General features: G+C 40.2%; 1 protein-coding gene across 3 annotated transcripts in view; it reads right to left on the bottom strand.

The window, feature by feature from the left end:
• Window positions 1–559: 559 nt before the first annotated feature.
• KIT (KIT proto-oncogene, receptor tyrosine kinase) overlaps window positions 560–14,207 on the bottom strand; it is an 82,320-nt gene continuing 68,672 nt past the window's right edge. For 2 of the 3 annotated variants that reach the window (XM_027970729.2, XM_027970728.3), the window contains 12 exons: window positions 13,590–13,696; window positions 13,369–13,495; window positions 12,992–13,096; window positions 12,797–12,907; window positions 11,304–11,454; window positions 9,272–9,366; window positions 8,687–8,814; window positions 7,547–7,669; window positions 4,526–4,637; window positions 4,327–4,426; window positions 3,874–3,979; window positions 560–2,779 (listed from right to left, as the gene is read on the bottom strand). In XM_027970729.2, coding sequence (XP_027826530.2) covers window positions 2,651–2,779; window positions 3,874–3,979; window positions 4,327–4,426; window positions 4,526–4,637; window positions 7,547–7,669; window positions 8,687–8,814; window positions 9,272–9,366; window positions 11,304–11,454; window positions 12,797–12,907; window positions 12,992–13,096; window positions 13,369–13,495; window positions 13,590–13,696 — 1,394 coding nt within the window. In that variant the 3' untranslated portion in view covers window positions 560–2,650. 3 annotated transcript variants of the gene reach the window in all.

Here is a 14,207-nt window from a genome sequence, read left to right as displayed (position 1 = left end):
ATTGAACCACATAAAATTGCTGCTAACCAAGATGGGTCATTTCCGAATGAATCAACTTAATAATCATCTTAGCAATGTTTTCTATATTACTTTTCAATTTAAATGGGGATCTTGGGTTGTAAAAATAAAATGAGAAAACAGCACATACAAATTCTTAATAAATGTTTATTGAATCTTTAAGTATACAAATCCTAGTGATCTGATAGCCTTGCATGGATCTTACACGCACACATGTGCGTGTGCTCAGTCGCAAGGTCATGTCTGACTTTTTGTGACCCGTGGACTACAGACCACCAGGCTCCTCTGTCCACGGGATTTTTCAGGCAAGAATATTGGAGTGGGTTGCCATTTCCTTCTCCAGGGGATCTTCCTGACCCAGGGATCGAACCCAAGTCTCCTGCATTGGCAGGCGGGTTCTTTACCTATGAGCCATCTGGGAAACCTCACCTTACACATACTAGGTACAAACCATTCTAATGTCAGGGTGAATGCACTTTAACACTTTTAACACTTTCAAGTTTAATTTCACTGACTCTGAAATAATAAAATAAAAATTCCATTTGACTTTATATTTACACTTTTATTAGAATTCTTTAGAACTGTGAACAATTGGACAACATATCAGGAAAAAACACATAGAACATCAACATCCTTTAAACTTGCACCGCTTACATATTTACACATAAAGTTACTGTATATATAAAAAATATTTTCAAGGACTCATGGGCTTGGGAATATATTCAAAAGACATTATTGCTACATTTCAATATTTACAAAAAAAAAATGCCACAAAATAATTTCAAACATTAAGCTACTGCAAAGAAACATCAGATGTAAAAAAAAAAAATTATAAAAATATAAACTTTCAAGAATATCCAAGACAAAACTCTCAGTGAAGTGCCCCTGAAGTACCTAGACATCTACAATTAACAACCACTTTTCTTACTATAACCAAAGTCAATAGAAACGCAAAGGAAATTTTCAGACAAAGTGTGGCAAACAGCAAAAACGTCTTACATTAGCAACAAAACGCCCCAACCTGTTACCTTTGGAAAGGTGCGAGAGCATAGAACTCCAGTGCAAATGGTTACTTTCAGATAAATGGCCACAGTTCTCTAAATGAAAGCAGAGAGACCTAGGAGGGGAAAACCACGAGGGCAGCATACCTGAATCTTGCGAGACAACACACAAACCCTGCCATGTACCCATGGACTCTTATAATTGGGTAGAGGCAAAACAAAACAAAAAAACAGGTAACACTAAGAATAATATCCAGGCTACAGCCTAAAGGGTAGAATTGAAATGTTTCAGTAGGAGAGTAGCATTAATAAGGTCTAAGGAACAGGTACAGTATGTTGAGTGTAAGTAACAGAGTGCCTTAAGTGCAGGTGGATTGCAAATAAATATGGACTTAAGCACGCCTCTATGTAAGCTTTTGGTAAGCTTCTCTACACAGCAAGGTGAAGTGAAACAAAAGCTGGGCTGCTGCTGAAAGCCAGGCTACTTCTTGGGTGCTGAAGGACCCTCCTGGGCTCAAGGCAAGACTACTCCCACAATATTTTGTCTACAAGCATACATACACACGCACACATACACACTTATATAGATACTGGCCAGGTGTCCAGGACATGCCTGTGATGGAGGCTGAATCTAAAGTTTATTTTTGGCTACAGAAGAATCCAAACTAAGATAGCACTGGTTGTCACTCCTGCCAGAGTCATGCAATAAATCACTTTTGCAAAAGGCATCAAATCCACTGAACACGATGACATTCTGAAGCTGGTCGGCTTGTTCTGGACAATCTCTAGAGCAAGTTCATCGGCTACAAAAGGAGATTTTTGTTAAGACTGTGCTTGGCAATAATTTTTTTTTTAAAGCACTGTTTCCTTCAAACTTGTTCTGGCTCATCAGTTATTCCTATACACAGCAGACTCAAGCCAGAATTGTATTCAGAAACTACACCTTGTGGGTTCCCCCCCCTCAATATGTGAATGTGTACAATTTATAGATGAGTATATACAAAATGTGGGCTGGGAGGCCATCTCTCCAATTCAGCTACTATTAGTGAATTTGACTTAGAAACCAGGTCAGAAGCACAAAGGCTCATGCCCAGCAGTCTTTATTCAGGAGCAGAGAGCATTTTTCCATGGCCTATGTCTTACTCCCAGCATGAAATACTAGATTTCTTGAGCCCAGATATTCATAGGCTTCTGGCCTTTGAATAACATTCTATTTCCCACATCAAAGGATAAGGTTTCAGCTTCTAGCCTTGCTGCATCATCATACCATCATGGGTGATTATGAGGAATGAAGGTGACTACTGCTATGTACTCAAAACTATCAACTACATTTTTCGGATAGAAGTTGGAGAAACCTTGGGAAGGACTCAGTGTGTCCAGTCCATCCCACCCACCCTTTCTCCAAGTCTGAAGTTTCCTCGTTAGCAGGGGCTAGTGTGCTATTAGGAACATAGGCAGCTCGATGGTAGCTGATGACAAAAATCATCGGCCACTAAAGGGTGCTCATAAAGACAGGGTGTCCACTACCCTTGAGTAGGATTCGAGTCGAAGGAAAACAAAGGAACCATTGTAAAAACCAAAAGAGAGGGGGGCCGGGGTTGTTCAGGAGACCCCTGGATGCAGACTCTGCTTCAGACATCTTCGTGGACAAGCAGAGGCTGCGTGGAGGAGGCGCTGCTGCCCACAGAGTTGATGCGCACAGAATGGTCCACCGCGGGGTTCTCCCGGTGGGGGCTGCAGTTTGCTAAGTTGGAATAAATCTGAGGAAAATAAATCCACAGTCAATACGCCAGTCCCCCACAAGGAACAAAGGGGCACATGTGCAGCTTAGGAACTGCAAATAACTTAGGAAGATTCTTACAGCCAGGAGGTTGACAAGACCTTACAGCCAAGAACTGAACCACACTGACCAAGGATAAGCTTTGTTTTATCCCTCATTTTCCCATGGTCTGATTACATAAGAAGTGATAGTCCAAAATGTGCTTTTCTGCTGGGATGCATCTAGGAATGAGAACGACCTAACTTTTTTTAAAAGGTGCATAAATTTCTATAGCCAATTCCCATCTAATGGCTGATGTCACTTACTAAGAAATTGGTGGTTCTTCCATTGAGAACCAGGCACTTGGGTGTGAAACGCTGTCTAATTTGAAATGTGCTTTGACACCCAGAAGAGCGAACTTCAACCTGAAAGTATCAATGGTATAATCTTAAGAAAAGATAGCTCCACGCACAATCCAGAAGAAAAAAGCAGGTTAAAAAAAAATCTGAGTCGAAGTAAGGATCACTCATTCTTCCTTAAAAGCAAAAGAAATCATGAATTTGAGTTTTGAACTCCCCGCTTCTCAAATCACTGGGAGGGATCCCTCAACTTCAAGCAACTCTTCATTCTCTACGGTTTGCGGCCATGAAAGCTATCTGCTATATTGTGGTTATACTTACTTGAGCAGAAGGTTTATTTTACTGCAGGGAACAAGCTGTTTTTTCTACGTGCCCTACCGCAACCCTCCAAAGGCTGAATGGCCTGACATGTGAGACAGAAAAGATGCAAACTCCCATGACCAACACTTGGGGTGAAGAAGGAAAAGTGGCAAATCGTTATGGAAACTTCTATGCCCACACTTCTGAGCGTCAAGCCCTCTACTCTTTCCCCTCTTCATCTCATATCCCTTGGCTCAGAGTAGGGGGCTAGGCAAAAAGAACTTGTTTCCATTGCGTCACTTTCCCACTCAATTTATAGCCTAAGTGAAGGAGAGAAAGGGTGGGTAGCTTAGTCCTCACCCCCAGAACCTGAGGAGGAGGACATGCTTTGGAACCGAGAAAATGGAGGTCCTATGCCTGGCTAGAGTATACTCACATGATTGGTGCTCTCTGAGATCTGCTTCTCAATCAGCTGCACAATCTGCTTAAATGTTGGCCTTTTCAAGGGATCTGCATCCCAGCAGGTCTTCATGATGTCATACCTGCAAGACCAGGGCCAATTATCACTCTGCAATGCCCTTAACTGATCAGCAGATATATGCCATTCAACAATTTCAAACTTAATTCCAGGGTTACACAACTGGACATACTGAATGACATGGGTATAAAATAAAACTGTGTGTACTGAGACTCCGCCAAAACTTTATTTGGTAGTGAGTTTTATGAAACTCAGCGACAGAAATAACATTTGCCCAGGATGTCATTACAAGGAACCAAATGACATTTCAAGCTATGCTTAGTGAAAACCCTCAACATACGGGTTTCTGTCTTTAAAAAAGGAAAACAAAAGAGGAAACGTTATCTGAAGGAAGGACATCTGGGCCCTTACATTTCCGCAGGTGCATGCTCGGGGCTGAGCATTCGGAAACCTTCCTTGATCATCTTGTAGAACTTAGAATCGACTGGCATTCCAGGGTAGGGGCTGCTTCCTGAGGCACAAACAGTTTGCAAATCAGCATGACAGTAAGCAAGGAGAGCACTGGTAGCTCTGAGTGTGATTAAGGTGCCTTTGGCAAGGCTCACTTTACCTAAAGAGAACAGCTCCCACAGAAAAATCCCATAGGACCAGACATCACTTTCAAATGTGTACACACAGTTGAAAATACTCTCCGGTGCCATCCACTTCACAGGGAGTCGAGCCTGCAATGGAAGCATGGAAGATCCAACAATGTTAATCACATTGTGATTAACAAATCAAAAAAAATCAAAAACTGAATAGAAAATATTCCTATAGAGAGGTGGGGTGAGAACTTGATGGGCACCTCACAAAGACCTTCTACCCATATGACCTCAGAGGACCCTGATTACGTCTGAGAATTATGTTATGTGTGATTTTTTTAGTTTGGGGTGGTTTTACTTTTGTGGGGTGGAGTGGGGTATACATGCCAAGCAGTGGGCAGGACCTCAGTGCCCTGACCAGGGGCTGAACCCAGGCCTTGTCAGTGAAAGCCCAGAATCCTAACCAGGGGACCAGCAGGGAACTCTTGTGAATTATGATTTTTTACTTTTTTTCTGACTACCTCTGAAATATGTGGATCACGAGTACAGCTGACCCCTGAACAATGAGGGTCTGAACTGCATGGGTCCATTTATACAAGAATATTTTTCAATAATAAATGCTACATGATCCATGCTTGGTCGAATCCAAGGACGTGGAGGAACCATGGATATGGAGTTCTGGCTTTCATTTATACTGAGATTCACCGCTGCCTTGTGCAATGGTCAACTGTAATATTGTCTTCTGGAGTGGGTTGCCACTTCCTTCTCCAGGGGATGCTCCCAACCCAGGATCAAACCTTGGTCTCCTGTACTGCAGGCAGATTCTTTACTGTCTGAGCCACTAGGGAAGCCCCAGTACTATCTTCATTTTCAACATGGGGGTCACTGAGTCTGTACAGCCTGGTGGTTAGGAACATAGTTGTCAGAGACAGATACTTGGGTTCTAACCTGGGCTCCACCACTGGCCTTGTGTAACACAGAGGTTAGTTACCAAAGAAGGGTAGTTACTCTTATCCTTTAATAGAAATGTGGCTTCCCAGGGTAAGGACTACATTGCCCAGCTCCTTCATAGCTGTGTGCAGCCATGTGGCTTGGTTTTGGCCACTAAGTATTGTATGACAGCTTTTGGAAAACTTCCTTAATATGAAGTTGGCATGTGTCCTGTGGCCTTTTCCTTCTTGTCTCCTCCTCCACTGTCTTGTCTTCTGGATATGTTGGCTGGCTTTCTTGAGGCCGTCTTGGACCATGAAGCTAAGGCCCACACCAGGGATGGTATAAAATGGAAAGGTTGAGGAATTTGTTCCCTGGTACAGAACCTCCATACCAGGCCTGGCCTGCAACTCCTATACTTATTTTACTTTCCTTTTGGGTGTTCTGTCAAATACAGCCACAGTTATCCCTTACTAACACACTGGGAACATCACATACATCTGTAATAGAAGCCTCAGGATATTCTTCTGTAAAGCAAAAATCAAACCTCAAATTCCATGAGTTGTCTTGTGGATTAAATGAGATAATGTGGGTACCAGTGCTTAGTTCGGTATGGCTGATTCACTAGGATCTGGAAAATTGCCCTGTATAACCAACCACTTGATAAAGACAGCAGTGGCTTATGCTGACTATGACTATTCCAAGGTGGTGAGTGGCAGATTCAGAGTTTTAAATTCAACAGTTGAACTTCACATCCTGAACTCCTTCCGCTAACATCGAGCCAAACTTTCTGTGACTATTCCTCTTAGAGACATTTCTGGATTCTTGGATCTTAATTTACCACAGAAAGCTAAATCAACCCTTCCCATAATCCATTTAGGACCCAAAACTGGGAAGACAATTTTTTTCTGGTCTTAAAGTTATTTTAGTCAGTAGGAAAAAAATAAGAATGCTTTCTAGTATCCCCTCCCAGATTTTATGCTAAAGTTCTTATAGGGGCTCTTAACTTGGGATCTATTAATAAAAGAAATCAGAGGTGCTGGGGTCATCTTTACCAAATACAACACACTCACTAAATGATAGAACCAGGTTCGAACTCCGCAAGACTGGGCCCGGAACCCATTAGCCTTTTGTCAATATTCAAAGGCCTGGATAGAGAACCACCTTTCATTCTTCCCTCTAGTAGTGCACCAGGATGGTGGGGACTTGGTGTTATTAACACTCCTAGCCTTAGCGAGTTATTATTATAGAAACACATACTGTCATCAGAAAGTAAACCCAGCAACATTTCTACAAAAACCAAGTCTAGTACAGCCCACCCACAGAGACGCCTTAGTGATGGAGAAGGAAATATTACATTATGTGTAGGCACACAAATAGCTACCTCTAGGAATAGCTCTGGACTGGAGATATGAGCCTGGGAAAATAGATGGAGAAAAATATACGTTCAGGACTACTGGCTTCCCATACTAATGGGATATTGCTCTGGGAATCATAGGCTCTGGTTTCAGCCTCTACTGATCCGTGTCATCTCAGATAAATATCACTAAAATACACTGTGCTTTTAGTTTCCCCAACTTTTAAAATGTGAAGACGCTGCATTCTAATGCCAAGGGGTTGCCCTGTCGATACAATGAAAATTGGCAATGAAATAAAGCACTTTGAAATAAAATCACTATGTCCCATAAGCCAATTATTCCTTAAGAACGTCTTTAATAAGCTCTCTTGATTATAAGATCCAAGATTCTATATACCTAACTCTGAACATTATCTTAGATTTTAATCTTTTTCACATAGCCTGTCAATCTCAAAATAAAATTCTCCTGCTGTGACCTTCAGGTCCCCATTTGTTTCACTTGAACAAAATCGAGTTCATTGCTATTCTCAAGCTATAATGAAAATTAAGGCTATTTCTGTTTCCTTCACATGCCCTATAATTACACAATTAGAATTAGGAATCCTATTATTGGAATTTTGCTAAAGTATATTTAATTTGACTGCTAAAATGCATGATATCGCAAAGGTAGGATTTGCATTACAAAAATCATAAAAAGACAATATTTTTTAAAAATTGAAACAAAAATCTTTTGCTGGACTGTCAAGAGAGAGTGGGTACTCACGTTTCCTTTGACCACATAATTAGAATCATTCTTGATGTCTCTGGCTAGACCAAAATCACAAATCTTTGTGATTCGACCATGAGTAAGGAGGATATTTCTGGCTGCCAAGTCTCTATGAATACACTATTAGAAGAGTAGGAGACAAAGAAAACCATTTAAATTTATTTTAAACTTTTTAAAGAGTGAAAGCTATATTTAATGCTAGAATGCCGCTTATGTTATATAGAGCCAATAGTTTTGCTTTACATTTAAACTATTCGGTGCACCAAAAATAAATATCTAGATTACGCTTTGAACGATGTTCAAATTTGTGTTTTACATTGTTAGGACTTTAATTACTATAATTGCTTTCAAAACCAGCTTGAATAAATGCTTTTTTCCCCCCTTAGGACTGCTTTAATTTTACATGCTTCTCTTTGACTATGTCCTTTTAAAAAGAGTTTCTAAAATGTCTGCAACTTGAATTTGACCCCTCCAAAGGACAAAGGGAAGAGGCTCTTTATTTCAGCCATCCTGTATCCTCTTTTAGTTTGGTAATTGTTTGGAAATGTCACCAATGACACTTAAGGGTAGGATCTGTAACCTCATCCTATTCTGTTAGCCTGGTTTCGTAAGAAATTCCTCTCACCCTTCTAGAGACCATGTTTCTTGTTTTGGTTCCTTCGTTCTCTTCCTACCCTCAACCTTCTGATCAAATGTTTATTACTCTCTCTTGATTCCTTACTTCCCCAGCACTTGGTAAACCATACATGCAATATTTGAAGTCTAACTTCAAAAAGACTCAAGTACATGCTTCATCAAGCACTGCGACTACAAGAGATACCCTTTCCTTTGGCTGATAAAATAACTATCTCTTTATTTTCTAAGAGCAGCTCCTACATCCTAAAAGCCAAATTCTAAATGAATTCATTGCATATAAAAAATATATTCATAGAAAGCTCATTTAGACAGGCTTGCACTTTAAAACTTATGAGAACAGGAATTTCAAAGAGACAGCAGTTGGAACATGAAGAAACTATATTTCCTCTGCTTTTGGTTACCACACTTCAAGCGACACTCTGCATTCTGAGTATGGCTCTAAATACTCCTTGGGGGCATGGGGGCAGGGACAGGACCCTTCTGAGAATCACCCCCACTTACATTCTTTGAGGCAAGGAACGCCATGCCCTTTGCCACCTGGTAAGAAAAGCTCAGCAAGTCCTCCAGGTCCAGGGCCAGCTCATCATCTTCCATGATAGCAGGAGTCACGTCTCTTTCTATGTATGAACCTGTTAGGAGAAGAAGGATTTTCTTAGCAATTAAAATCTTTAAGACAAGGAGAGTAAAAGACAGTGACAACAACACCAAGGGCTGGTAATCAGGGAACTGATGTGAACTTGCAGGCAAATCCTCTCCCCAGTGTTAAGGATAGGAAGGTGCAGAATCACAAAGTTAATATTCCCAATCCTGGGCTAAGTTACAAAATCTTTAAGGAAGAAGAATGGTGGATGAACACAAAAGTCTCATATTTTTTATATGTATCTGATGTATTTTGATATTCATATGTTATCATATATGCAACAAGATGCTCAGATACAATAACACAGGCTCTGACTCCAAATACCTGCTTACCCTGAGCCTATTGTAAAGAAGAACAGGTTACTACCAGGAATCATGTTAGATTCCACGGTGGTATGAGAAACTCTGAGTCAATGAGGTTGTTCTTATTGTTTGATAGGTACCCACCTATTCTTGCAGATCTCCTCTTGTCTGCCGCCTTGGTTGGTACAACATAAGAAACTCCAGGTTTCATGTCCATGTACTCATTAGTACTATCATTGCTGGGAGAAATGAAACATCCATCAAACCACGAGTAAATAAAATGGGAGATGGGGGAGCATGTGAGAGGCAGGCTATCTCTCCACTCCCTTTTTTACATAAGAGGCTGATTTATTTAAAGAAAGTATTGCCAAGTTTGAATGAAGAAAATCTTGTTCAGTAAGATATGAGTTTTTAATATTCAACATTGGGGTCTAATCCCTAAGAATTAGATGGCCTTTTTTTTTGTATTCAACTGTAGAGGGGACTCTGGTTAGAAATGTCCTATCTCTCGACACCAGGGATTTAATGAGAAACAGAGAACCAAAACCATTATCCCACATCACTTCTAACTCTCTAAATTAGCCTCAAGAGAGATAAAATGAAAGAGACAAAGAACCGGCGCTCCTGAGATGTGTTATTAGTGGGGGAAGACAGGGATCGTTAACATATAGCGACTGATGGAAGATAGTTTAAAAAAGCCAAGTTTGGTTCAGATAAACACCAATAATTTGGATGATTTTCTGAACCATCTGGACCTCTTGAATCTGTAACATTTGGCTGGAGAGTCTTCAAGATTTCTAGTACTTCCTGCTTCTGATTAGCATAGAAACACCATGACAACAATCTCCTTCAGAGCGTGCTGGTGGTTCCAATCCCATATGGGATCCCAAAGCACAAAAAACACTACACAGGATTGAACTATTTAGGCCATTATTTCAGAAAATCAAAAAATATGTGTGGGGCCAAGGTTTTAGAAATAAGGCAAAGTGGTTCATTTATTCATATAAAGAGCATATGTGCTAGAGAAACAACCAAAGGTGGTTTGGTTTATATTGTATTTTACTGCCACTTGACACCACTCAAAGTTTACAGGATTGAAAAAAAATAAAAAGCTTCATCTAGGGTTTAAAACTTCAACCAGAGGTACAGAAAAACACTTTTATGAGGTAATTGCCCATCAACCATATTTAAAGAGGTCTCCTTCAGGGCCTGGGGTTAAGTTCAGGAGACAAAGTCTTGCCTTCTCAAAATATAGGGGATATGGTAAATAAAAAGGAAAGAGGAAACCCATCACACAACTGCAGAGATAAAATGTACAAGGGATTAGACATGATGACTATGATTCTGTAGGGCTGCATAAATCTAGAAAATCTTAAATGGTGGATCTTAAACACTTGGAAAGAAAAGGCAAAGATGGCAGAGAATTCTATTCTGATTGTAAACTACGCAACTTCTTAAAGGAACTTGAAACTCTTGACATATTCAAATTCAGAATGGTATCAAGGATAAAAGAGATGAAAATAAGGTGCAGAATTTTAAAAAAATATGCTACAGTAGTTATGCCTCTTGATAACCTAAGTTAAGGAAAAAGAGGGCAAGGAATACAGAAATAATTCGGAGGTAGATGGTGAGAAACCTTGGTGCAGAGAGCTATTTGGAGCTCTCTGCCATTCTGTTAAAGGTTTTAAAGGAATTCACTGTGACAACTTGGCAGCCTTCCCCATGTTCCCTATAAACAGTGTGTCTCACTCTAAAGATGCATATAGGACCCTATCGTATAGTATAAAGAGAATCACACAAGAAAGAACCACGGTAAGAGAAACAGGTACAGAAATTATATAGGACCCTGGCTCAACAGTATAAAGAGAATGACCAACAGGAAAGAACCATTCTAAGAGAAACAGGTACAGAATTCATTCAACTAAACAGAACTAAAGTTCAGAGAACACTAAAGATACATTTTTAAAAAGCAACAAAAATTTAAGTTCAAGACTATTTGAATCTCTAAAAACAGTTTGAACTTTCTAAACCGTTAATCACATTTAAATGATTTAATAATTCTGATTTTGCACCCCAAAGTACCTCAGTTCACTTTTTTAAAGAATCAGCCTTGATTGCAAACCCTTATGACCCCATGAACTGCCTGTCAACAGCTATTTATGTCAATCAGTCTTACCAGGAAGACTCCTTTGAATGAAGAAGGTTCTTATAAAGTGCCACTTCGGCATGATCTTCCTGCTTTGAGCAAATAAATGAATCACGTTTTCTTCTCAAAAAATTCAGAAGATCACCATAGCAACAATATTCTGTAATGACCAGGGTGGGCCCTATGAGCATTTAAGAGAAAATTAGAGGGAGGTGAAATATACAGACCATCCAGTCTTCCATAAAAATACTCAAGGGCGATCACAGTCATTCACATTCAGGGTCAATGCTAAGCCTACCAAGCACGAGTACAATCCTATCTATGAACATTGCTTAGCAGAACTTGGGATTCTGTGGAGTAAAACCAAACAACCTTTGTAACCTGAATTTCTGCCTGATTAGGGGTCAGGCATGACTGCTGGTTTTAGACAGGAGTTATAGCCTTCATCATTAGTTATCAAGCTTCCTATGTGAGTCCTCTGATTCACTTCTGTTTACAGAGAGGGCTTCACGCCTTTTGTAATGTCATTATGGAAATGATGATGAGCATAAGCACAAACGGCAGCATAATAGGAAAACCAACCACTGGAACCACCAGCTGAGACTGGAAGGTGCGGAGAAACCCTGAAAAGGAGGGCCATCACGTGTGTTCGGGGCCCTATCAGTTGAACTTCTGTTTTCTTTCCCTGTTGTAAAAGCCTAAAACACTATAGCTCTGAAGTTATTTAACAACTAACTAACTTGGGCAAAAATCTCTCATGAACAATTCATGATGTCAGTGAAGCAACATTTATGGGGGCTGTTTTAAGAAATTACAGAAAGCTGTCAACTTGACCGTGGATCTCTCCAGATCTTGAGGAATGGCTCATTTTAATACATCTTTGTTCCTTTGGACCAAAATGTTTTCTGGAAACATCGTAGAAAGTCTTGATGGGAGGACTAATGAATGCTTCAAAACTGGAAATTTCTTTTTTTATCGAAGTGAAGTCTTTGCTCTTTTGGTGTAGATTTGAGGGCTGGTAGGCTTGGAGGCCTATTTTCAATGATAGCATGCACATGAACATTAACTCTTTAGTGGCTAAAGAGTCATCCAGCCTAAATAAAAGCTCGCAAAATAAAAGAAAAGCTTTCTGGAGGAGATGAGACATTCTCAAGATATTCAAGAGGTCAATGTTGGTGTGATATACACGACAGTAACTAGGTACGTCCTCCTGGGTGTTCTACCCCACGATGATAAACACAAAATATAATTCTTAAGAACAAGACACATGAACCTGGGTCTCCTACACTGCAGGCAGATTCTTTATTGTCTGAGCCACCAGAGAAGCCCCATATATTCTTATAAACATTAAAATATACATTCTTAACATTCAATGGGGTTGGGGGGAATCCAGCAAAAGGTTAAACATTTGGGTCAAAATCCTGCAATGAGCTTATAATCAAGCATTGTCAAAAATCATATCAAAATCTCCCACCTTTTGATAATTTGACCAATTACAAGAGGCAGGTTGGCCATGTCCTTACCTCCAATGGTGCATGCTCCCAGAAGATTCACAATATTCATATGATTACCGAGGTAACTCAAGACTTTGAGTTCAGACATTAGGGCTTCTCGTTCTGTTAAATGGGCGCTTGCTAAAATTAAAAACATCTTATTTTAGAAAAAAGCAAACCTGGGACACTGACGGTGAGCACCCATAACAGCCTGCAGGAACTTACGTTTGAGCATCTTGACAGCAACAGTCATGGCTGCATCCGATTTAATTAAGCCGTAAGCAGTGGCCTCAACGACTTTCCCAAAGGCGCCAGCACCCAAGGTTTTCCCTGTAGGAAGGAAGACAAGGGAGTGAGTGGTGGTGGTGGAACTGAAGAAACATTTGTGTCATTTCAAAACCAATAAGGGAATTAGGGACAAATGTGTCAAGATACACTTCCCTAAAGTGTACCTGATACTAAATCTACCAAAGGCAGCGAAATTGCAGGAAAAACCTTATTGTTTCAGGTGAAATAAAATAAAGAAAGCTATTGGGATTCCCTAAAGGCACTGCTATGTGAAAACAAAAAGGTGTCATGGAAAACCCCTGTAGCATACTGACCAAAACTCAGCCTGTTCCTGGGAAACTCCCATTTGTGATCATAAGGAAGTTGTGTTGGGTCTATGTAAACATAATTGTTCCCATTTATCTCCTCGACAACTTTCCACTGTACTTCATACATGGGCTTCTGGTGGAGAGAGAAAGGGAAAGAGGAGTCATCTTTTAATGGTTAATGGTTCTGCCATTACAGCATTTGAGGGAGAGAACAAATAAATGGTTACCTGCAAATATTTGTATGTAAGAATCATCACGAAGATACACATTAAACCAGCTGCGATCACAAAACCAATCAGCAACGGCGTGAACAGGGTGTGAGCATGGATTTGTTCTAAAATCAAAGAGGGATGTGGAATCACAACCTATTAGCTGCATCAGATCTTCACACAACACCTCTCACCTCCAACTCACCCACCTCCCACACTACCTACCACCCATCACAGCAGGAGTCAAACCAGGTGCATCTGAGCTCCCTGCCTTGGCTATTATCTTACTCTAGGAATCTTTTAACATGAGCACTTTCAACCAGAAAACTGTGGGAAAGAAGTTGAGATTTCCACAGCACAAGAATAACGTTAGGCAGTTTTCCAGTAAAAAGTGACATCTGAGTGAACTTTGTACTTCAAATTCCTGCCTTGAACTTTAAGATGTTTCCTTTATGGATGTTTTATTACTTTATTCTTTATGCTTTCCTGTATTTCCCAAATTTTCTACATGGAGCATTGAGTGTCTTTCACAACTGAGAAAAACATTTTTTAAAGTGTTCTTTTCATTGCCCTGCCTGGAAAAAAAAAAAATCCATGATGAAGAACAATATAAGACTCTTCTCCTCATCACTCAAA

The sequence above is a fragment of the Ovis aries genome, chromosome 6 (assembly GCF_016772045.2).
Source record: "Ovis aries strain OAR_USU_Benz2616 breed Rambouillet chromosome 6, ARS-UI_Ramb_v3.0, whole genome shotgun sequence".
Lineage (NCBI taxonomy): Eukaryota > Metazoa > Chordata > Mammalia > Artiodactyla > Bovidae > Ovis > Ovis aries.
This window is presented reverse-complemented; position numbering and strand designations above follow the sequence as displayed.